At 45.4% G+C, this 24,315-nt stretch overlaps 1 protein-coding gene across 4 annotated transcripts in view; it reads left to right on the top strand.

Annotated features, from left to right (window-relative positions):
* Nucleotides 1-820: 820 nt before the first annotated feature.
* HNF1B (HNF1 homeobox B) overlaps nucleotides 821-24,315 on the top strand; it is a 92,341-nt gene continuing 68,846 nt past the window's right edge. Inside the window, exons 1-4 of one of the 4 annotated variants that reach the window (XM_016429224.2) lie at nucleotides 821-1,857; nucleotides 7,166-7,365; nucleotides 12,471-12,735; nucleotides 16,372-16,610. In XM_016429224.2, the coding sequence (XP_016284710.1) occupies nucleotides 1,514-1,857; nucleotides 7,166-7,365; nucleotides 12,471-12,735; nucleotides 16,372-16,610 (1,048 nt within the window). In that variant the 5' untranslated portion in view covers nucleotides 821-1,513. The remainder of the gene's footprint in view (nucleotides 1,858-7,165; nucleotides 7,366-12,470; nucleotides 12,736-16,371; nucleotides 16,611-24,315) is intronic. The other 3 variants (XM_016429223.2, XM_016429222.2, XM_007485496.2) reach the window with 3 other exon arrangements.

The raw sequence follows: 24,315 nt of genomic DNA, 5'->3' as shown, positions 1-24,315 counted from the left end.
GGCCTCTGTCTTTCCTTTTGCTCTAAAGTCTTTGCATTATTCCTCTTCTTCCTCACCCTAAGGGCAGGTGAGGCTGGAAATCCTGTGAACTTGAATTGTCATCTAGTTTTTAAACTGTTTCCAAGGGAAAACTTCTTTACCTTGGTCCTTTCCTTGCCTGACACCCATAAGGATCCCTCCAGATTGTTTGACCCAAGTCCTTTGCAGAGTGCAATTCTCTGTAGGAATGGATGCTCTCTTCCAGAGAAACATGTCTCTTAAGAATCGGGATTAAAACAAGAGGTGAAGGGAAAGTTTGGCTCTGTTCTAGAACAGAGAGCTCTAGGAAAATGATCTGGAAAATAAGGATCTCAAGGAACCAAAAGAAGAAAGGCAGAAGAGAGCCAAGAGCATTCTTGGACTGGTGGGTTTCTGAGCCCCCCTCCCCCCGTTTGTTAGGGGGCACTTGGCCAGAGCCCAAACCACTCCCCAGTCTATATATGATGGTGGTTGTTATTAATCATTAGAAACTAGAGACTCTTGCTTCCCTTTGCTCGGGCTCTAAGCTCAGGCTATTTAGACAGTCTATTGTGATTTTCCATCCCAGTGCTCTAGAAGCGCCCCTCCTCCAGCTACACACACCTCGCCCAACTCTAAGGGTTCCATAAAATCGAGCCCACCCTCATTTACGTCGGATAGAAACGACTCCTTTAGCCCTGAAATAGGACTTGAGTCAGGATCAGGTAGGATCCGCCCCCTCCCCCAAAGCCCCCTCCCCACAAGGAGTGAGTCCTCCCACTTCCAGCCCCTTCCTAGCTGTGCCCATAGTTTGCCCCGACTGCACCTCTTCTTTCAGTCCACGTGTTGCGTTGGTAACTAGGGTTAGCCTTTGTCCATCCCTTCTGTCTCCAGAGGACCCCCGTTCCCTAGTGCCATCACCCCAACTCTGGGATCCTCCAGCTTTCACCTTACCCCCGAAGAGAAGCCAGTTTCTCCTTTCCTCCGGGTAGGGTCAGGGGCTGGGGCTGGGGCCGGGTGAGCCGCTGGGTGAAAGGATTCCCCAGGCAGTCGCACTTGGCTGCCGACTTCTTGCTTAACAAGTCCAAAGTTCAGCTAAAGTTTGGCTGATAAACAGAACCAATAAAGAAGGTCCCCGGCCCCCAGTGTAAACACCATGGGCTTGAGCAGACCCAGCTCTCCTGCCGTGGGCTCGCTCTTTTTCCGGGAGCCTCTTTCGCTCTCTCCCTCTCGCTGACTTTCCCCCTCCCCATCTCCATTTGCATCTGGCCGAAATGCCCGTCCCTTCCCACTGATTTGCATATCTTATATTGGCTAATGGAGGAGATCATGGAAAGTTAGAAGTTTGCTGACTCCTCTCGGAGGAGACTCCGGGACCGGGGAGTAACAGGTGTGCGGAGGCTTCGGGGGGGCTCCCAGACTTGGGGTTTTCTCGTGAAGCTCCCCTCCGCCCTCCTCTCTCACACCAACCCCTCCCCACCCACCCCAAGCCCCCCTCTTCTCCAGTCGGTGGAAAATGGTGTCCAAGCTCACGTCTCTCCAGCAAGAACTCCTGAGCGCTTTGCTGAGCTCTGGGGTCACCAAGGAAGTGCTGGCCCAGGCTCTTGAGGAACTGCTGCCAACCCCGACTTTCGGGGTGAAACTGGAGACTTTGCCGCTGTCCCCGGGGAGCGGGGCTGAGCCTGACACCAAGCCAGTCTTTCACACCCTTACCAATGGACATGCCAAGGGTCGCCTGTCAGGAGACGAGGGGTCAGAGGACGGAGACGACTATGACACCCCTCCCATCCTCAAGGAGTTACAGGCCCTTAACACCGAGGAAGCTGTGGAGCAGAGGGCCGAAGTGGACCGCATGCTCAGGTAAAGGAAGCCGCCCACAAGGTGCGCTGGGTGATCCCTGGCCCCTACTCTTCTACCCCTACCGTGTGCCGCTTTGGCAGGCAGTTCTCTCCGGTCTGACCCCCCAAGGTTGGTCCTTCCCTTCCTTCTGTTCCTGGGGCATCTGTGTCCCAGGCAGAGAAGCCCCTGCTGGGCGGCCCCTAGACTCTATGAACAGCTGAACCCTTCCCCTCCCGCCAGCCAATACTAGGGCCTAATCAAATTCTCTTTTCCTGATGGCTCGCCCTAGAACACCTAAATCCTAGGTCTAGTTCTCTGGGTCAGAGAGAGACAGACGCTCGGCCTCCTAGCCCAGGACCGGGTCAGAAGCTTGGGCGCTTTTACTTAGGAATGTGGGAAAGTGGAGGGCAGCAACTCCTGGGGCAGTGATTGTCCCTGGAGCAGAGGCCCAGCTCTAGCTCAGGGTTCCATATCCGAGAACCTAGCCTTGAGCTGGCAGCCGGCACACACTCTCTAGATTGGGACAACCCACCCGTCTTGGGTCCTGCTCTTGCTAGAATCCTAGGGAATACCTATCCGTCCCCTGCGCCAAAAACTCAGGAGAGGAAACAGACTTGGAGCTTTCGTTACAGGTTGGTTCGGTCGTAGAGGCGCATTTGGACCCTCCTGAACTCACTGAGAGATCTGGGATTCCCAGAGGGGATTACTTACCGGTGCCAAGTCTGACAAAGTACATGGCCCGAATGAGCCCTGCATCCAGCCAACCTTATTTACAATTGTTCCCGGCATTAACAGTCAAGAACTGGAGTGTACTTTCAGGTTCCCCGAAGCATTAGGGCTCAGGCCGGGGTGTGTGCTGACTTGGGGGAAATTCTCCAGGGCTTTCCTCGGGGGTATTTACCTGAGTCTGCAGGCGAGCGGGTTCAGGCTGGGGTCTACTAGCTGCCATCTCAGGACGCCAGAGGCTTTGACAGCTAGTTACTAATTATCCCAAGGGGGGCTAACTTGCCCCACTGGGGCCACCTGGGCCGACCCGCACTCCTTCGGACCTGAACCGGCACTCGGCCGCAACTCAGTTCACAAAGAGAGTAAACCTCGGGGCCTGGTTAAGACGCTGGGTAGGCTCCGGGCCCCGGAAGCTGGCGGTCTCTGTAGGATGTGAACTTGCATTTGAAGTTGGTTCCAGGACCCCTAGCTCTTCTTTCTTAGGCTGCCCCCAATCCCCACCTCAGTGAGACACTTGTGGATAATATTCAAAGGATTACTTAAGCCGTTTCCGCCCCTCGTCCCCAATAAATGGAGTTGTTTGGGGTGAGAGAACTCGTCCACCGTCGCCGGTTAAAAATCCCGGAGGTATTTAGGAGCGAGAGGTGGGCAGCTTGGGCCTCCCTCCCGGCTGTTAATGCAAGCTGCGCCCCCGGATGGCTTTCAGCGAGTTGGGGGTGCCGGGGTTCGGGTGGGATGATAAGGCCGACACGGTCTGGGGGCGGGGGCCTTTAGGTTCGTTCCTGGGGCAACCGGAGGTCCGGGAGGCTGCAAGAACCATGGGAAGTGGCTCTTTTCTCGGGGACCGGATGCCGCTGCCCTTAGGAGACTGGGTAGGGTTTCACCTGGGTCTTGGCAACCCTCGGGGCTCCAGCCCCTGTGTACCCCCAACTCCACTCGTCCCTCTCTCGGCTCTAGCTGCAGCCGGGATGAAACATACACGGCAGCACGTGGAGTTGGGGTGTTATTAATTTATTTCTATAAATCATCAACAGAAAGATACACAAAGGGCCGTGATTAGGCTTGAATAGAGAGGCGGGTTATTCATTGGTGAAGTTGTAAACTGGGCTTAAAAGGGGGAAGGAAATAAACACACACCGGGCAGGGCACACTCCCAGCAGCTACACAAACACACACGCGGGACCATTGTCGCGAGCACCTGGGCCCGGCCCCTCCCTCGGGCCCACTTAGCACCCCAAGGAGGGGCTCAGCGCGGAGCAAAAGTTAGACTGGGGCTCGATTTCCCCCGGCAGGCCGGCCCATCCTAAAGCTCCCCAAAGGCAGTCCTGAAAGCCCCCGTAGTTGCCCGAAACCAGGTCCTCTTACCTTCCGCTCTTTCCCTCCTTCCCCCTCGCGTTCGGACCGCCCGCTGGGCACGAAATGAGCCCCCCACCCCAAAATCTCCTTTAGAGTCCGCGTCCCAAAGCGCAGGTTTAGGTAGGAACGTCTCCGTTCTTTTCCTGGGGACTGGCGGCAGATCACTTCCTTCATTCCCTGGGTCCGGATCTGCGTGACTTGGCTCCAACTTCTCTTTAGAAAGACTTTCTTTTCTCCGCGACAAATTTGAAGGGCTGTCCGTCAAGGAAGCCGCACTTCTAGGCGTGAGCACACACAATCAGATAGAACCCGGGTGAATTTTCCTTCCACAGTTTAAAGGGGTTGGGGTGAGGAGGGAGACTCAGCCGCCTTTCTTTCAAGCTTCCTTCTCTCCTGGGGTCGAGGCTCCGTGGTTTGGGTGACGCTGAGCTCAGGTCAGGGGGCCTGCTTTGGGCGCGCCCGTTCCCCTCCTTAAGACCCCGGGAGAAAGCCTCTTACACCTAGACTTTGGGAGATTCGGGGGTGGGGGCAGCAAATTGACACGCGAGGGCTAAAGGGAGATTGTTTTGAAAACTCGAGTGAGCCGGACCGACTGGGCGGCGAAGGGCGCGGGGCGCGGGACTAGCAGCCGGGAGATAAGGGCCTTTGACACCTGCCTTCCTAATACAATGCGGCCTGAGCTTTTGTCTCGTTTGTTTGTTCAGAGTGAATGCCACCTGAAAGATTTCTTTATTTTTTCCCCCTTTTACGTTCCTTTCTTTCTTCCTTTTTAAAAATTTAAAATCCTATTTACAAATACAGAGCTGGTTAACCGGGCTCTTTTTACTCCTGGGGAATAGTTCTGAATTCTGGAGTCAATTTTTAACTACACCTTCTTATCCCAAGATTTAAGAGGCCTTTTTCTAGGTAGGTTTTTATTTTATTTTATTTTATTTTTTTCAAATAGGACTCCACTTTTGTGTGTGTGGTCATTTATTATTATTAATATTATTGTTTGGTATTTATTTTGAAGCTGCTCCATTATGGGCTCTGGGCACTGAGGGTTCGTTCCATTCATTTATTCCATGAATTCCCCACTGGAAACAGGCAGGCAGAGTTGAGCTTGGCCTCGATTACTTCACTTCCTAGCGTTTTTGAAATGCTAAAATAAAATCAGCCTAACAACAAAATCCCAAATCGCCAGAACCTGTTAACACAAACAAACAAACAAATTAGCGCCCTTCTCAGCTTTTAAAATTATTTTTCTTACCGGTCCCCCCAAAGTTTTATTTTCCCCCTTCTCTATAAGGAAATTTCATAACATTTGGCTAGGTACATTTTCTGAGCATTTTCTGATATTTAAATGCTGGTTTCCAAAATCGTTCATTTTGAGATATATACCAGGTACATTTTCTGAGTTTGAAACTCTTTTCTCTTCCCGCATTTTGCTTCTGATACTGATCAAAAGAAATGTCTACTTTAGAGATAGTTTATAAATGCTTGCGATGAGTGGCTCCTTTGGCTAATCTCTGAATTCCCCTTACCGGCAGCTCTCCAAACTCGGGGATTGAACACCTATTTTTTCTTCATTAATTCATCACCAAAGGATTTGCCAAAGGAATCGCTAAAGTTAGAGAAAATATTTTAAAATGTGATAGCATAATTATTTATTAGGGTGTTTTTATTTCATTCATAAAAAATCGAAAATGATTCCATGAATGACACAATTTAGAATGAAATTGCTTATTATATTGTGACACCCCGCTTTGTTGTGATCGGTTCAAATAATTTTTAAAGGATTCTCACACATTCAAACGAATTTTAACATGTATGTTGACATAAAATTAGAGATGTCCACCTTCCCCCCCAGCGTACTATAATCTTTTGTTTTAGATAAAGTCTCGTCAATTCCAAGCCACCTGATATAACAGGAAAAAAAATATCTTAAAGGACAGATTGCATTTGAAGGTTATTGCAAAGGAGGAACTGGCTAGCCCTGGCATATTTCTTCTTAAACTCTGAAAAGTTTTGGGTTTGGGTTTCTCAATTGTTGTTCCTCCCCTCCTCTCTTCCCTCCCCCTCACCCCAATTTAATGTAACAGGATTGAAAAACATTATTATGTGTTCGGATCTCTAAATGGAAGCTAATGGACGAAATGTGTTCTCAGATAGTCCCACCACATCAGAGGGAAGATCTTGCCAGAATAGGAAGAAATGACTTTTCTTTTCTAACCAGGCTGAAATTTCTAATGTATTATTCAGAATTGTAAAATCTTGTCTTGTCTTTCTCGGTTCTTCTCTTGGAAGTGGAAAAGCTAGAGTCCACATAGTAAAAATATTTAATTGCCTTCAAAGAGAAAGTTAATTAGCCCAGTGGTAGTTTCTGGATACTTTTCTGGGATATTGAAAATAGATGTTACAAACATACAAAAGGGAAACAGTATTCCCCTTCTTACTCTTTCTGGAGGTGAATGGGAAGGATTTATTCCTTTTTTTTTTTTTTTGCCAACCAGAAACTAAGGCACTCAAAAGGAAGTAATTTAATCGAGGTTCAGGCTGGAATTAGGTGACCACAGAAGCTCACATTCACTTCCTTTCTATTCCCTATCACCTTGGGATCAACTCCAACAGAAGATAATGATATTTGCATCCCTGTGTGAGAGTGTGTGTGTAATTTGTTTTCCTTTTCTTATATAGTTAGGGAAAGAATAAATAAAATTGATAGAAAAACTCTCAGTTTTGCCCAGTTTCAAATTTAGGTTTCTCTAGTAGGAGATTAGGAAAAGTCTCCTAATTCCTTTCCCAACTTTCATGGAAGAAAGAAAGTGTAGTATGGCCACCAGTTCAGAGGAAAGGTCTTCACCTCCTTTTCTTTGGATAGTTTGAGCTTGGACTTCAAATTTGTTCTCCTGCTCCCAGTGAACCCAGGATGGAATAGGTTGGGGGGGGGGGCTGGAATTCTTTACCTTGAGCCATGAAAAGTTAAAACTTTGTGTTTTGCTTTGGATTTGTTTTGTTTTGTTGCATTGAATAAGATAATGGAAAACCTGTGAATTTGGAACCCAAGAATCCCACCTCAGCCACTTCCTGGGTGACTTTAAATAAAGCACATCAGCTCTTTGACTCAGTTTCTTCCTTTGTGAAGTAAGGAGATTGGGCAGGATGATATCTCAAGCCCCTTGCAATTTGAAAAGTCTGGAAATTTCTGGATCAGTGTTTCTCCTGGGTTGCTGTAACAAGCATCCTAACTGTGTGCTTTCCTGTTTAGTGAGGACCCCTGGAGGGCAGCCAAAATGATCAAGGGATATATGCAGCAGCATAACATCCCCCAGAGGGAGGTGGTGGATGTTACAGGCCTGAACCAGTCTCACCTCTCGCAGCACCTCAACAAGGGGACCCCGATGAAGACCCAGAAGCGGGCGGCACTGTACACCTGGTATGTCCGGAAGCAGAGAGAGATTTTGAGACGTAAGTGTTTTCATCTGGAATCTGGCGTGTTGAAGGGCCTTTGCTCTAACACTGACCTGTATACACACTGCCTCAGTTTACCCATAATTAAGGACTCTTACTAGAACAAATGATTCATTTCAGGCCAAGTAGTGGAGATGGTTAGCCCCAGTGCCACTATATACTGACAGACAGGAATTGCATTGTGGATGGATGGAAACAAGCTCCTCTCTAACAGTTTTTTTGCTGCTTGCTGGCTACGTGCTTAACCCTTAATATCTGCAAAAAGCCCTACTCTAGTTTCCAGTTTCTGATATGTACATCCTATTCCCAAGTAGGTTTAGGGGGACAATCCCTGCCTTTCTTCCCCTGCCTCCTCCCCGCTCCCTACCCCAACCCCATCTACACTAGACTGGGCACACCGACACAATGCCAGATTGCTGATCCAAGTTTCCAAGGGAGACAAGCTATTTCCACGCTCTGCTCCCTTTTGGAAAAAGCACAAGATATATGGGTGACCCTCTCCCCTCCCCATGCCACAGGTCACCAGGTAGAGTCCTGAAGTCCCTACTTGGGGAAGTCTGGCAGGCTTTAGGGGTCAGGGAGAGGGAAGTAGGGAGAGGGAAGGGTTCAATATTGAAATCTTCACTTCCCAAATGGCAAGATGAGGGTTGAGTAGTTGTTCACCATCTGAATCATCAAAAGAATTCCAATACCAGCACCCCAAATCCCTCCTTGGTGCCCCTTCTCCTGTCCAAATTTTAATAGCAAGCCAGGCCAGCAGGCAGCTTTAAAGGACTAAGGGATGTTTGCTGGGAGTTACTGTTGGTTGATCTGATCCCACCCCTCTCACCCTCCAGAGCAGACTCCTCCCTCCACTCCACCTCAATTTTCCTGTACAATCTTGGCACCAAGAAGGTTTTTCTCTACTTTTTTAAGTTGGAGGAGTCTGGAAATTACTGAGTTATAGATGAGTGACATGAACATGAATTTGTTTTACTTTAAAATTGTTTTACTTTAAGAATAACACCCCCCCCCTTTATGCTTTGATTATTTTGGTATGCTTCTTTTCCTGGTTAAAAAAACACATACACTCATTATGTCACACAAATGGACACAGGTATGTGTAAATGTATATATATATATATATATATATATGTGTGTGTGTATATATATATACATTTCCATATATGTATATTTTGTGTGGTGTATATGTATGTTTATATGCCACACTGAGCACCTTCTGGCCACTTGTTTTTTCTCACTAAGACATATAAAAGTACTTGATGGCTCAACTAATTTTTATTCCCCCAAAGGCTGGGGGAATAAAGCTTAAGCTAATTAAGATGTTTATATTCTCATTTCTTCTACAATATGAGGCCAGGGAATCTTGTGAGGGTCAAGAGCCTGGCTTCCTCTGTATGGCAAAAAAAAATGCTCTATATGAAGTCAAGAGGACCCAGATTCAAATCCTCACTCCATCCTTACTATCTGGGTGATTTTGTTCAAACTACTTCAGTCTAGTTTTGACTTCTTCCTCTATAAAATGAGTGGGTTGGAGAAGGTGGATCTCATGGCCTTTATTATAGAGTGATGAATAGGTGCCTCCGGCCCCCAACTCCTGAGCCTTTAAAAAAAAGTTTTAGATTTGGAAAGTTTAGAAATTAGAAGGAAGGAGAAAGGAGGAAACAATGGGTAGAGAGTAAAATGAAAGAAGGAGAGAGGGAAGAGAAGAGAGGTAAAAAATAGAGAGGTGTGTGTAGAAGACAGAGACAGAGAAAAAGTGATAGAGAGAGAAATGGAGAGACAGACACAGAGAGAAACAGAATAAGACAGTGACAGAGACAGAGACAGAATCAAAGACAGAGATAGAGACACACAGACAGAAAATATTTCCTTATAAAACTATAGAAAAGAAATTGCGCCATCCATCAGTCTTGACTCTGCTGTCATGAAAGGACTGACTGTAGAGGAACAATCTCTAGAATTGACCCTTCTGGGTCCCATTGGGAATGAATCAGAAGCTAAGTTCTGCAAATCAATTTCTTTATGGACAGTTTGTGTTTTTCACTTCCCCTTGTTAACCAGAAATTATAAAGGGAGCAAAGTGAAGGGAAGTGTGAGTTGTGAGGATGATGTGGGATCTCTAGATCTCTAGAAAGCACTTTGTAAACTCCTAGGAAAAAAACACACAAATTGTTGTTATTCAAGCCTATTGTGAGACTATATATAATAACAGACTTAAAATTATTTGAAAAGAATAAAGCACAATAAAAGATCAGAATATCATTTCTATTCCCATTGCTGTTATTCACCTTACCTAGGTTCTGACTACATTCCAAAAGGTGGCTAAGACTGTCAAAAGGTTTTTTAGATTTCTACTGAGCCCATTTTACAGATGGAGAAATTGAGTGACGTGGACAGGAATTTTATATTCTCCAGTTTGGAATCAAGAAGACTCATCTTCCTGAGTTCAAATCCATCCTCAGATACTTGCTAGCTATGTAACTCGGGTCCAGTCACTTAACCCTGTTTGCCTCAGTTTCCTCATCTGTTAGATGAACCAGTGAAGGAAATAGCAAACCACTCCTATCTTTGCCAAGAAAATCCTAAATAGATTCAAGAAGGGTTGGACACAACTGAACAAAAAACCCAAACCAAATAAATCCAGCATTCTTCCCACTATACCATACTGATAGGGAACATCAGATCACTAGATTTCATGACAGAGAATGTAAGTTTAAATCTTTAAGTTTGCTATTTATACATCTCCAAGGGGATGGATAGATCAGTTCTTGTCTTGAAGTATGAGTGTCCTCATGAATAAAATAGTTTGGAAGTTCCCTTCCGGACCTAAACTTTTTTCTTTTTCTTAAACCCCTACTTTCCATCTTAGCATCAATACTGTGTATTGGTTATTATACTAGAGTGCTAAGGGCTAGACAATGGGGGTTAAATGACTTGCCTAGGGTAACACAGCTAGGGAGTATCTGAGGAATACTTCCCATCTCTAGCATGACTCTCAATATGAAGCCCTCTAGCTGCCCCCAAGCTCTAAACTTTTAAAAATTAACTTCTTTCTCATTTAAAAAAATACCTCATTTTAAAATTGTAGCTTTTATTGCATCTTGGGCAGACAGGTGACTCAGTAGATAAAGTACTTGGGCTGGAGACAGGAAGACCTGAGTTCAAGCCCATCTTCAGATATTTACTAGCTGTGTGATTCTGGGCAAATTACTTAACCTTGTTTACCTCAATTTCCAATTTGTCAGAATGAGCTGGAGAAAGAAATGGCAGTATCTTTGCCAAGAAAGCCCCCAAGTGGGGTCACGAAGAGTCGGAAGTGACAAAAAAAAAATGATGGAACAACAATTCCTGAAAATATCCATTTCCTGCCCTTTATCTAGTGAATCATCCTTTATTACCAAGGTGTTAGAAAAGAAAGGAAACTTTTATCTCATGATTCACTAACAGAAATGGACAGTCATGAAAGGGCTTGACAAGCTTGTTTGTGATGCGTCCAATTTCCTCTCCAAGGGGCTGTGTAGCATACCTAAGCCTTGGCCATCATATATGCTTGTAACTAGTGAGAGTCATATTTCAAGGATCCAAGAAAGGAAAGGGAGTGAATGAGCAGAGACTGGATTTGAACCCAAATTAAAGGAGCATAGATTGAGGATTAGAAGGGCCCCTCTAACTCAACTCTTTTATTTTATTGGTAAAAAAACTGGAGACCGAGAGAAGTCAGATGATTTGCTCAAGACCCAACATGTAGTAAATAGTAGAACCCAGGATTTGAATCCATGCCCTCTGACTTCAGAATCTACTGCACTACACTGCCTCCTTGATTTGGGGTTTGAAATCCTGATTTGTTACATAGTATCTATGTGAGCCCATGGCAAATCACTTCTCTATGAACCTCAGTTTCTCCTTCTTCACAATTCAGGTAATAATAATGTTTAGGGGCAGGTGGGAAGCCCAGTGGAGAGAGTACCAGGCTTGGAGACAGGAGGACTTAGGTTTAGATCTGATCTTAGCTGTGTGACCCTGGGCATTTAACCTTGATTTTCTGGCCCTTGCTGCTCTTCTGTCTTAGAATTGATACTAAGACAGAGGGTAGGGATTTAAAGAAAAATTAATAGGGGCAGGTAGGCAACTCAATGGATAGAGAGCCAGACCTAGAGATGGGAGGTCCTGGGTTCAAATGTGGCCTCAGATACTTCCTAGTTGTGTGACCTTGGACAAGTCACTTAACCCCCATTAGCTAACCCTTTTTGCACTTCTACCTTGGAAATGATACCTAGCATCTATAAGGGTTTTTTAAAAATAATGTTTATATCTCTATCTCACAGGTTGTTTGGGAGGGAGGAAAACCTATAGAAAGCACTTATGATTGTTATTGTGCCTTCCTCATAAATGAGCCTCATTAGGGGTTAAGTAAGTTAGCCAGTAAAGCTTCTCCTATTCCTGGTAATTCTGTGCTACAGAATTTGGGGCTGGATGTCAGTGTGTAGCTAAAAAGAGCCCCACTTAAGGTGGTTATAGAAAGGGGTTAAATCTGAATATCTGAGGTGCAAACAATTAGAGCTGTATTCGGGGTCCAACTCTTCCAATTCCTAAAAATGTTTCCTTGAAAGACTTGGGCTCCAAAATGAAATTTTTAAGTAGTTTGCCCCAAAGCTTTGACTTAAAGAGACCCCAGAGAATCCCACCTGGCCACGAATTCTTTCTGTAAGATGCTAAAATAAACCAAACCAGAGAAAGTGGCCTAGTTTTAGAGTATTGCTTTATGGCTGAGGGTCAAATAAAAACAAATGATTTCTGAAACAATAGCTCTTGGGCTTGGAACTCCATGAAAAAGAAAAAAAAGAAAGAATATTGGCTGATAGCGTCATAGGTTTAGATCTGAAAAAGACCCGCAGGGGTCAGCTAGTCAAATCCCTTCATTTTACAGATGAGGAAACTGAGACTCAGAGAGGAAACATTATTTGCCCAAGGTCACCCAGATAGAAAAGGTGAGAGCTGGAGTGCAAAATCAGGAGAAGGAAATGTAGGTGTTTATGTGTCTGTCTGTCATCTGGGTGGAGGCTACAGACCCTATGAAATCTACTCCTTTCTCTTTTCAGAATTCAACCAGACAGTCCAAAGTTCTGGAAATATGACAGACAAAAGCAGTCAGGATCAGCTGCTGTTTCTCTTTCCAGAGTTCAGCCAGCAGAGCCAGGGGGCTGGGCAGCCGGATGATGCCTGCTCTGAGCCTGCCAACAAAAAGATGCGTCGAAATCGCTTCAAGTGGGGGCCCGCATCCCAGCAAATCTTGTACCAGGCCTACGACCGGCAAAAGAACCCCAGCAAGGAGGAGAGAGAAGCCCTCGTAGAAGAGTGCAACAGGTAATGAATGACCTTGATACCTCAGCTGCTAAATATGAAGAGCCTACTATGTGTCACACTGGCCATACTTAGATACATCCACATCTTAGATACATCTTCCTGAGTTCAAATCTGGTCTCAGATGTGATCCTGGGCAAGTTGCTTAATCCTGTTTGCCTAAAAAAAAATCCTAGGAGAAAGGACTGTATTAGCCACATCCCCTCCAACCTGCTTAGGATGGTTCTTTTGGGAACCAGTTCAAGTCATCTAAGATGCATCAAGAGACAATTGGAAGCTATTGGTGATCAGATGAAATAGATCTATTGAATGTCATCAGTGAAGACGGAGGCATGGTTTTGGTCCCATAGAAGTTAGAAATGAAGCTACTGGAGCAGCTAGGTGGCTCAGTAGTTAGAGAGCTAGACCTAGAGATAGGAGGTACTGGGTTCAAATTTGACCTCAGATACTTCCTAGCTGTGTGGTCCTGGGCAAGTCACTTAACCTTTTTTGCCTAGCCCTTACTGATCTTCTTCCTTGGAACTGATACTAAGACAGAAGGTAAGGTTTAAAAAAAAAAAAAGCATTTATTAAGCACCTACTATGGAACAATGCTAAATACTGGGAGATACAAAGGTGAAAAGTCTCTACCTTCAAGGAGCTTCCTTCCTATCATGTTCTTATAGCATTAGAAGATGATTATGATTATTATTAAATCAAATATAAATAAATTATAATATTAAGTTATTTTAAATAAATTATAAATAACTAGCTCAAAAGGCACATTGGAACTGAGGTCATTATTAGAAATCCTGGGACCCCCATGTGTGTGTTTCATCTCTGCCTTTCTCATCCACATTTATAGATCCACAAATATTTGTTTTTAAAGAGCTTTTTATTCAATGCTTACTATGTGCCCAAAGCTGCGGTGCAGGTCCCTAAATGGAGGAATGGGTCTTAGAGGAAAACGACTCCAACCTTCTCATTTTACAGATGAGAAAACTAAGGTCTAGAGGGGTTTGTCTGAGGTCACACAGGTAAGAAATGTCAGGGGCACAAATCGAACCCAGACCCTTTGATGTCAAATGCAGCTTGCTTTCCACTGTATTATGCTGCCACCCCACCCATAGGATTATAGGCTCATAGATCTAAAAGAGACTTTAGTTCAACTCTCCATCTAGTTCTTCTCATTTTATAGAGGAGGAAACTGAGGTCCAGTGAGATAAATGACTTGCCAGGGTCACAAGGTACTAATTAGATCATAAGATCTAGAGTTAGAGCTAAGGGTGGTGGTAGTTGTGGTAGGGGGAATGACCACAGAGACCATCCAGTCCAAATTTTACAGATGAAGAAACTGAGGCCTGTGGAAGTTAAGTGACTTGCCCAAAGTCATCCAAGAAGTGTTGGAAATGAGATTTTTATATCTTTGCTTCCCTGTGAATATCATTCACTCCTTAATGCTTTTTACTAGTGCAAAACCCAGTAAATATTTGTGTGACTGCTAAAATTCAGTTTGAATGGCATGGGGATATTTGGCAGGATTGGGTGTGGGCACTGATGGATGTGATGAGATCTGATGGGGGTGGGGGGAAAGGATCCTGGGAAGTAGGAAAATCCTTTCCCAAATGCCACTGGAACCTCAGCCTGTTCTAACTATACTCAGAAAATGAGTACAGGGAAACCAGGACCCCACCCCCTTAAGAATGGCCTTCTAGGGGCAACTAGCTGGCACAATGGATAAAGTGCCAGGCCTGGAACCAGGAAGATTCATCTTCCTGAGGTCAAATCTGGTCTCAGACACTCACTAGCTGTGTGACCCTGGCCAAGTCATTGAACTCTGCCTGGGGGGGAGGGGGAAGACTTTCTTTTATCCACTCTTCTGGCTTTCTGATAGGATGAGGCAGCTGGGGGTGTTCGGTCTACCATGTACAGTCACTAAGCCACATCATCCCTCCTTTAAAGACTTTTCCAGATCCCATTTCATAGGAGAGGGGGGATGCTTACGAACTCTTGCCTCTCTCATACTTCTTTGTTCATTGCCTGAAAGTTTCCCAAAGAACAATGTGCTCTATAGGAACTGGAATGGTGATCTCAGAGACCGTGTGGTATGATGGAAAGAGAGCATTGTATTTGGAATCAGAGGAACTGGCCTCATGTGCCTACCCTACTGCTAGTTCCTATGTGAGGTGGAGCCACATGTTTCACCTCCCCAGGTCTCAGTTTCCTTAGCCGTAAAATGGAATGTTTGGTGAGTGGCTTGAGCTTGGAATCAGAAGGAACTGAATTCCCATCCTATCCTTTTCTTTTAAATCTTAGTATCAATTCTACGACAGAAGAGTGGCAAGGGCCAGGCAGAGGGGTTACGTGAAACTTGACCAGGGTCACAGAGCTAGCCACTGCTCTCTCAAACCCTTAAGTGACTCTGTGCAGGGTGCAGTGTATCGGTTCTTTGAATCCTGGCTTCACTATTTGGTATCTATGTGATGATGCTGGGCAATTCACTTCTCTGGACCTCCATTTTCCTTCTCTGTAAAATGAGGGGGCTGAATTAAGATGGTTCCTGTGGCCCCTTCTACCAGCAAACTCGGGATTCTCTGACTGGATGATTAGTAAGGTCCCTCCCATGTCTATGATCCACATAGAAAATGAGTTTTGATATTTTGGGGGGAAAGGAGGAATGACAAAATTAAAAGTTCTCAGGAGATCAAAGCTGCAACAGCTCCCTTCATTTCTAATCAGGAACCACTCATGTGGTCCATGCGAAGGCTTCTGTTGACTTGGTCCATGCAAATGACCTTCAGATTTAGAACTGGAAGTAACTTCAGAGGATATCAAGTTCATTCAATTCTTACAGAGGTGGGAATAGACTCTGAAAAGTGATTTGCCCTAGGTTATAGGGGTAATGAGTGGTAGAGCCAGGATTTGAATACAGGTCTTTGGACTACAAATCCAACATTCTCACCTTTGTGCCATTCTGCCCTCCAACCATAGCTATACTCACAGTCTATAGGACAGATGTGCTGTGAACCTTGAGTCTGTGATTTTTTAGAATAATTCTTTTCATCATTACATTTCAATATTATTGATTTCCCTTGTGATCCATTCTATTTTATTTTATGTATGTAGAAACACTATTCTGACTTCACCACACTGCCAAAAAAGTTCATAATGAGAAGGGAAGGAAGGAAAGAAAGAAGGAAGGAGGGTGAGAAGGAAGGAGGGAAGGGAGGAATGAAGGAAAGAAGGAACAAAGGAATGAAGAAAGGAAGAAGGGGAGAGAGGGGAAGAGAAGAGAGAGAGAAGAGACAGAAGAAAGAAAAAAGAAAAAAATAAAGGAAGAAAGAAGCCCTGCTCTAGCGTATAGTCAAGAATTCTTTGAGGACACTTTTGCTATGGAGAATTTGGTGGGAAAGAGGGACAAGAAGACCCTATGACTTAGTGTCCAGATTCTTCTTAACCTGCCTTCATCTGATGACCCAGGACTCATTTAGAGAGATCAGGTCCTCACCCCACCTCCACCCCTCCATCCAGGACCCTAATTTTAATCTCACTATATGCTAGCAACAACTCTTGTTGGCTTTTGGTGCTTGACATGAAATCCCCAAGAACCCTACCTCCCGCCATACTATCTTACCACATCTCTCTTTCCTTTGTTCACAGGGCAGAGTGTCTGCAACGAGGAGTCTCCCCATCTAAAGCTCATGGTCTGGGTTCCAACTTGGTTACTGAGGTCCGAGTCTACAATTGGTTTGCCAACCGCAGGAAGGAGGAGGCCTTCCGCCAGAAGCTGGCCATGGATGCGTACAGTACAAACCAGCCACATGGCCTGAACCCAATGTTGTCCCATGGCTCCCCCCACCACACGCAACCAAGTGCCTCTCCTCCAAGTAAGCTATCAGGTAAGGAGACTGACCAAGCAGTCCCACTGGTTGAGTACTCTCCCCATGAAGGCCACTGAAGTGGGTGGAGTCTGGTCCTCCCACTCCCAAGTGTCTCTTGGTTCTTTCTGCTAGTAAAAAAGATGCTTTGGGTCATTCCTCAGGAGGGTACCAGCCAGGATGTTATTCTAAGAAGGGATGTAGGACGAGAGATGGTGGCTCTGTACAGGGAGATTCAAGAGTTGAGATTTCTGCCCATTTGCCCTTTCCAATGTCACAGTATAAAGATTAATGTGCCAAAGGGGGCACACAGTGCCATTTCTCCATGTCTTTGTCATTAGATGTCTGCTGGCTCTGGAGCCCAACACTTGATCAGTGTTTACTAAATACCTACTGTCAGCCAGGGCATAGAACGGACATAATACAGAATAGTGAAAAAGCAGTGGTTCTGGCTTCAGGGTCCTGATGGCTGGTTGGTGGGTGAGGCTATTTAGATAGAGACTACAGAAGCAGGGTCTGTGATGAAGAGAGAAGTCCGTGGAGAAGGCAGGCAGATGGCATGGTGGATAGGGCACTGACCCTGAAGTCAGGAAAACCTGAGTTCCCCTCAAGATATTAAGTGTCAGTGTGACCCTGGGCAAGTCATTTACTGTCTCTTAGCCTGTTTCCTCTGATTTTTACTTCCTGCATGACCTTGGGCAAATCACTGATGCTCCCAAGGACTCAGTTTCCTCATCTGTAAAATGGGGATAATAATAATAGCACCTACCTCCCAGGGTTGTTGTAAAGATCAATTTAAGATGATATGTAAAGGGGCAGCGAGGTGGCTTGGCCAAGAGGATCAGAGAGAGATGCTGCATTTTATAATCCTGCCCCAACTTCCTCCTTATAGTGACCATGTTAACTGAAGATAAAGGTTTAAAAAAAAAGAAGATAATATGTAAAGTTTTTTGTAAACCCTAAAGAGTTAAATACTAGCTATCATTATGACTTAAAATTCACACACAAATTGAGACAGCACCCAGTGATACCACTGATCTTTGGAAATGAGGGACTAACAATAACAACATTTTTTGCTACTGTATTATTATAAAATCTAGCCTTTGATGCTTAGTTCCTTGAGCAATCTCTTAATTCTCCTGGGTCTCAGTTTCCCCATCTGTAAAATTAGGGAGTTAGACTTCATCAAACCAGTCGTCCCTGTTGCTTTGATTGAGGCCAGACTGGTAGAACCTTACACAGGTTGGCAGGACCTTTTCCCCTCTTCCGTTCTCCAGTTAATTAGTGAAGCTGGAAGATTTCACACTAAGATGATAGGATCCCTCAAGGGTTATCCAGTCCTATTAGTCCCATTTTATTTACATAAGAGGAAACTGAGGCCCAGGGAGTTTGAGTAACCCTCCCAAGGTCACACAATCAGAGTACCTAAACATTTCCTTGCTTCCTGAGTGGTCTGGCTGGGTTTTGCTGGTTTCCTAGGAGTTTTTTGGTGATAAAGACACTGGCCACATCCCTCATTTATGCAACTGGGTTCATTCAGCCAAGTCTCTGCTTTAGCATCCATCTTTTTTCCTTAAAAAATGTAGGATAGATAACATGAAAAGTAGTCTGGGGCTCCTGAATAGATTCTGGACCTGGAGTTAGGAAGTCCCGAGTTTGAATCTTGTTGCTGCTGTTTACACTTAGCTATATGACCATGCAATGCACAATGATTCCCAATGTACACAGATGGTAAACTGAGGCTTCAGTGTCAATTTGAAGGGTATAATGAGAACCACATGAGGTGATGTGTGTAATCTTTAATGAAGTTCAGAAATGTCAGGATACATGCCATATAGTTAGGAACTCAGAAACATTTTTTTATAAAGATGGCTTTCAGATACTACTTCTACCATTGTCCCCTGTGGTGTCCCCAATGATCTGGAGAGTATAGGCCTGGCATAGTGCCTCCTCTCCAGCCAGAATCCTGCTGAAGCAGATGCCAGGCATTCTTTGTGACTAGGCTAGCCAAAATGGAAGTTTTTCCCTTTAATTCTCTGCTGGGTCATCCTGATGCAGCTCAACATGGGGCTGTAGACTCAGGGGGCCCCTGTGTCTGCATCTTTATTACCAGTGTGATCTTGGACAACCTCACTTGAAATCTCCCCGTGCCTCAGTTTCCTTGTCTGTAAAATGAAGGGAGTTGGTCAAGATGGCTGCTGAGGTCCCCTCTAGTTCAAAATGAAGGATCCCGCCATCTTGGCATGAATTTGTCTAGATCTAGGTCCAATAGTGATTCCTTCTAGCTGGTCTACTAGAATTAGACTGAGACTAGAAAGGGATTAGCCTTCCATCAATCCAAAGCCAACCCAAGGTGTCAAAACGACCCCATGGGCACCATGGCTCAGTGGCTTTGACAGGAGACCAGAATGCCCAGGAAAGGATTCACATACTGTGGCTGTCGATGCTCCCTTCCAAGCTGAGAGAGAGTCATTTCCTTCCACGAGGCAACAGACATCAGCCAATCACTCGATCACTCATGAAGTGCCCACCGTGTGCCACGAGCTGTGCTGGCTGCCGGGGATAAAACCAAAGGGAGGCAGTTCTTGGCTTCACAGCGTGGAGGTTTTAAGCATATACCTTGAAGCTCCCCTTCGGAGTCCCACCCTTTGAATCTACCCTTGGAATGATAGGAGGAAGGAAACAGTGTGATCTGGCAGACAGCGGGCTGGGCTCAGAGTGAATCAGCTGGTCAGTCATCAGACATATAGCAATTGCCTAGTGTGTGCCTGCTTTGAAGATCCAAAGACAGGCAAGAACAGTTCCTCCCCTCAAGGTGCTTATAATCTAATGTGGGTGGGAAGAATCAGATCCATATGAGTTATATGCAGAGTTGATGGCAGGAAGGCACTTAGAGCTGGGAGAACGGGGAAAGGTCTGCAGAAGTTGAGATTTGAGTTCAGAAAGAGAGGGAAACCAAGAGGCTAGGGTGAGGGGAGTTAAATCCCATCTCTGACCCTATCTGCATGTCCCTGGGAAAGTCATTTAACTTTGCTGAGCCAGGGAAAGTCAGAGGCAGAGCTGAGGGGCTTCAGATCCCATCTGACCCTATCTGCATGTCCCTGGGTAAGTCATTTAACTTTGCTGAGTCAAGGGAAGTCAGAGGTAGAGCTGAGGGGCTTCAGATTCCATCTGACCCAACTGCATGTCCCTGGGTAAGTCATTTAACTTTGCTGAGCCAGGGAAAGTCAGAGGCAGAGCTGAGGGGCTTCAGATTCCATCTGACCCTATCTGCATGACCCTGGGTAAGTCATTTAACTTTGTTGAGCTTCTGTGAAATGGAGAAAACACTATCGCTTGGTACCCAAGTTGTGAGGCTGGAGTGAGAATGTGTGCCAAGTGCTTGGGAGAGTGAAGGTGCTCTGTCACCGTCCATTATTATTATTTTTATTGTTGCTAGGTAGGAAGAAGCGGTGGCTTGCTGGAGCCTGGGGAGCCCCTGGGAAAAGGCTGGGGTGAGCTTCAGGGTAACCGGGCTCCTCTGGGGAAAGACAAAGCGTTTCGGAGGAGAGCCGCAAACTGCATGTGGTTGGTGCTGAGCTGGGCTTGTAGTAAGCAAAAGGCCTGAATGGGACGCCGGGAAGGAGGGCTGGGGGAGTGGTGGGGGCAAGGGGCATTCTTGGGAATACAATGTGCATTGTGCCACTACCTGTGATCTGCAAACCAAAGTCCCCAGCCTGAGCCACAAACAAAGGGCCAGCAGCTTTCTGACAAGCTGAGGTCGTGTGGAGGTCGCCATGGGGTCACTGGCTTGGACTGTCCTCTTCCTCCTGGGTCCAGCTCCCTGTGCCCAGCCGTGGAGGGGCCGGTGGTAGAGTCTGGCCAGGCAAGCAGGGCAGGGATGGAGGAGAGGCAGCCCTGGACTGGAGTGATAGGAGTGCCCAAAAAGCTTGTGGCTGGCTGAAAACTGGAACTCTCAGCACCCACCCCAGGAGCCCCCCAGGAGCCCCCAAGTGTTAGGGCTCTAATGGACCTTCTATCAATATTCACTGGCTCCCAAATCAGAGAATCTGGCTTCAGATCCTTCCTCTGATGCCCCCCGGGGGACCTTTGGCAAATCACTTAACTTTCCCAGGACTCAGTTTCCTCATCTGTAAAGTAGAGTTCGCCTAGGTGACCCCTGAGGTCCAGATCCAAATCTATGACCTTGATGTTGTTTAGTTGTTTTCAGTCACGTTCAGCTCTTCGTGACCCCTTTTGGGGGTTTTCTTGGCAAAGATACTGCTGGTTGGCCATTTCCTTTTTCAGCTCATTTGTCAGATGGGGAAACTGAGGCAAACAGGGTGAAGTGATTTGCCCAGGGTCACACAGCTAATAAGTAACTGATGCTGTATTTGAACTCAAGTCTTCCTGACTCCAGGCCCAGTGATCTATCCATTAGACCACTCAACTTGCTTTATTACCAGAATGCAAATTTTGCTGTCAACTGTTATTATCTGTGAGATCTTGGGCAAGTCTCTTAACTTCTTTGGGCCACAGTTTCCTCATCTCTGAGATGGGGGAGAAACTGAACAATAGGATCAGTTTGTGTTAAAAATCGAAGATCCTATAACATGAATGTAAGAAGTATCTATTCAGTCCCTGCTGTATGCAGGATACTATCCTGGAATCTGGGGGGACAGAGGCAAAAATAAAACCATTTCTGCCTGCCCTCAAGGATTTTCCGTTCTACTGGAGGAGGAAAGGTGCCCACGTGCAAAGGAACTTGGGAATGGCCAAGTAGAAATACTAATAACTCAAGGGAAGCTCAAGTTGACCTTAAAAGGCTTTGTAGGGCAGCTTCTTCACTGGAGAAAATCAGGCACAAAGAGGGAAAGCGATTTGCCTGAGATCCCATAGCTACTGGGAAAAAAGGTGGGTCCCTCGACTTCCAGTTTCAATAGCTTTCTGATATGCTAATATAATTAAATAGCTCATTATTTTCATCATTAAATTATATTCATATATACAATTATATTAATAAATAAAAATAAAACTAATAAATTTATAATATTTCCTATGTGTCAGGCACAAAGCTAAGTGCTTTAAAATGACCATCTCTGGGCAACTAGGTAGCTCAGTGAGTAAAGAACCAAACCTGGATGATGAGAGATGCTGGCTTCAAATCTGGCCTCAGGCACTTCCCAGCTGTGTGACCCTGGGCAAGTCCCTTAACCCCCCTTGCCTAGCTCTTAATACTCTTCTGCCTTGGAACCAATACACAGTAAAGACTCCAAGACGGAAGGTGAGGGTTTTAAAAATAAAATTTTAAAAATGGCCATCTCAGGGCAGCTGGGTAGCTCAGTGGGTAAAGAACCAAACCTGGATGATGAGAGATGCTGGGTTCAAATTTGACCTCAGATACTTCCCAGCTGTGTGATCCTGGGCAAGTCCCTTAACCCCCATTGCCTAGCTCTTAATACTCTTCTGCCTTGGAACCAATACACAGTAAAGACTCCAAGACGGAAGGTGAGGGTTTTAAAAATAAAATTTTAAAAATGGCCATCTCAGGGCAGCTGGGTAGCTCAGTGGGTAAAGAACCAAACCTGGATGATGAGAGATGCTGGGTTCAAATTTGACCTCAGATACTTCCCAGCTGTGTGATCCTGGGCAAGTCACTTAACCCCCATTGCCTAGCCCTGACCACTCTTCTGCCTTGGAACCAATACTTCTAAGACAGAATATAAGGGTTTCAAAAAAGCAATTACCATCTCATTTGATCTTTAGCTACTTTAACTAAAGCAATAGGAGGAAGAGTGAGAATGTGCCCAAGCCAACCTTGAGTTCTCTTCGCAAACCACTAGGATCAGGGTGGATTTCTGGGAGCCCCACTAACCTAATGCTTTTCCTTCCCAGAAGACAAATAGTGGGGCCACACAGACAGCCAGTAGTGGATGGTCTGCTGTGGACCTTGGACCCAAACTCCCTTTCTTCTCATGGCCACTTCCCAAAGGCCAGCTTTCTGGAGTATCCATAGACCTATGAACGGCCGGAGGTTTACTTGCTCCTGGTTTGTTGGTGATAAAAAATTGGCCTTTGTGAAGGAGCTCCATCCAGGCTAAATTTCTATAATCACAGATAAAGTGGGACCAGTTGTGGAAGGTCAGCATAAACCAATTCAATTCAATTTGATCAGACACAAATTTGTTGAACACTCAATGTGCAAGGTGACGGGAACAGAAAAGCAGAGCTTATCTTCGACGGAGAGAAACAACCATATGTGCGACTGTGGTCCTGAGCGCTTTGTTTTTGAGTCGTGGGTGATGTCTTGACTTGCGTGTGAGGCAGAGTTGCACAGTCATGGGGTCAGAAAATATAAAATCTATGCAAAATACTGTCTGGAAGGAAGTGAGAGAAGGTCTCTCATAGAAAGGAGCCCATCTGAGGTGAGCCAAGGGATTTGAGGAGGCAGAGATAGTGTAATAACTGGGCTCAGTGTTCCTTGTCAGTTTACCCATCTGAGTTATGGGGATATTATTGTAGGATCATAGATCTAGAAGTGGATGGAATCTCAGTGGCCATCTAGTGAAGACCCAAGAAGTTAGGTGGATTTACCTATGGATTTAAGAGGACCTGAGTTTGAATTTAGGTTCTCTGAATCTGGAGAATGAAATAATCACATCTAGACTTTGGGTTTAGAAGTATTAATTAAAAAATTAAAAAAGTGTTAGTGTTGCTTTCCAGAATCAGCTACCCCCCTTCCCACGCATGCCAGGGAAATGGAAAGGTTTTTCTTGTGTGTGTATTTGTCTCTGGACACCCCTGGATTTATTACTCAGTCCAAAAAACCCTCTTTTTTTTTTAACTTCACCAACATTTCTCAATGCCTCACTCCTTTCTCCTTTCTGTCTCATATAGCAAAGAATAAAAAATGGGGGGGGGGGATAGTCCTGCAAAATTAAGGCATGAAGAAAGTGTGACATCATCTATGGTGCTCCACACCCATATGCGCCCCCCCTCTGCCCCCCACCTCTTCAGGGAAGGGAGGGAGGTGCCTTCTCTTATCTCTTCTTTGGAGCCAAGCTTAGTCAGGATAACTTCAGTTTTAATTGTTTTGTTGCTGTTTTTTTCCATGGGCTTGCCACTTGCTTACGCCACCTTTGGAAACCTTCAGGTTCTTTCCTTCCTTTCTTTTTCCTTCCTCCTCCAAGAGACCCAGCATCTCAAAGCATGGCATCTTGGGAACTTTTCTATGGATGAGAGATAGGAGCATGGGATTTAGATCTGGAAGGGACCCTTTCATTTTACAGATGAGTATACTGAGGTCCGAGGGGGTAAATTATACTTTGATTTTATAAACAATTATTAAGCACCCACTGCATGTGCTAGAAACTGGGGACCCAAAGGTGAAAATGAAACTACTCTTTGCACTCAATGGACTTGTCTTCTACTGGCATGAGGTGAAGTGATTTATCCAAAGTACACAAGGAGCCTACCTCTAGAACGGGGAGGGGTCTCAGTGGCCATCGAGTCCAGTCCTTTCATTTAAAGATGAAGAAACTGAGGCAAAGGGAGAAGTGGCTTAGCCTGCAGTCATTCAAATACCAAGCATCAGACATGGAATTGGAACCCCAGTCCTCTGAATCCTAAACTAGGGCCCTTTCTACAGCCTTCCTAGATAGCATGTACAGAGGCAGGAGAGAAAGACAAATAGGAACTGAATAGTACATAAAAGTACTGGTTCCTGTCTTCAGATACTCAATCATAG

This window comes from Monodelphis domestica, chromosome 2 (assembly GCF_027887165.1).
Source record: "Monodelphis domestica isolate mMonDom1 chromosome 2, mMonDom1.pri, whole genome shotgun sequence".
In the NCBI taxonomy this organism is placed as follows: Eukaryota; Metazoa; Chordata; class Mammalia; order Didelphimorphia; family Didelphidae; genus Monodelphis; species Monodelphis domestica.
Note: the sequence above shows the minus strand (reverse complement) of the source record. Positions and strands in the feature narration are given on the sequence as shown.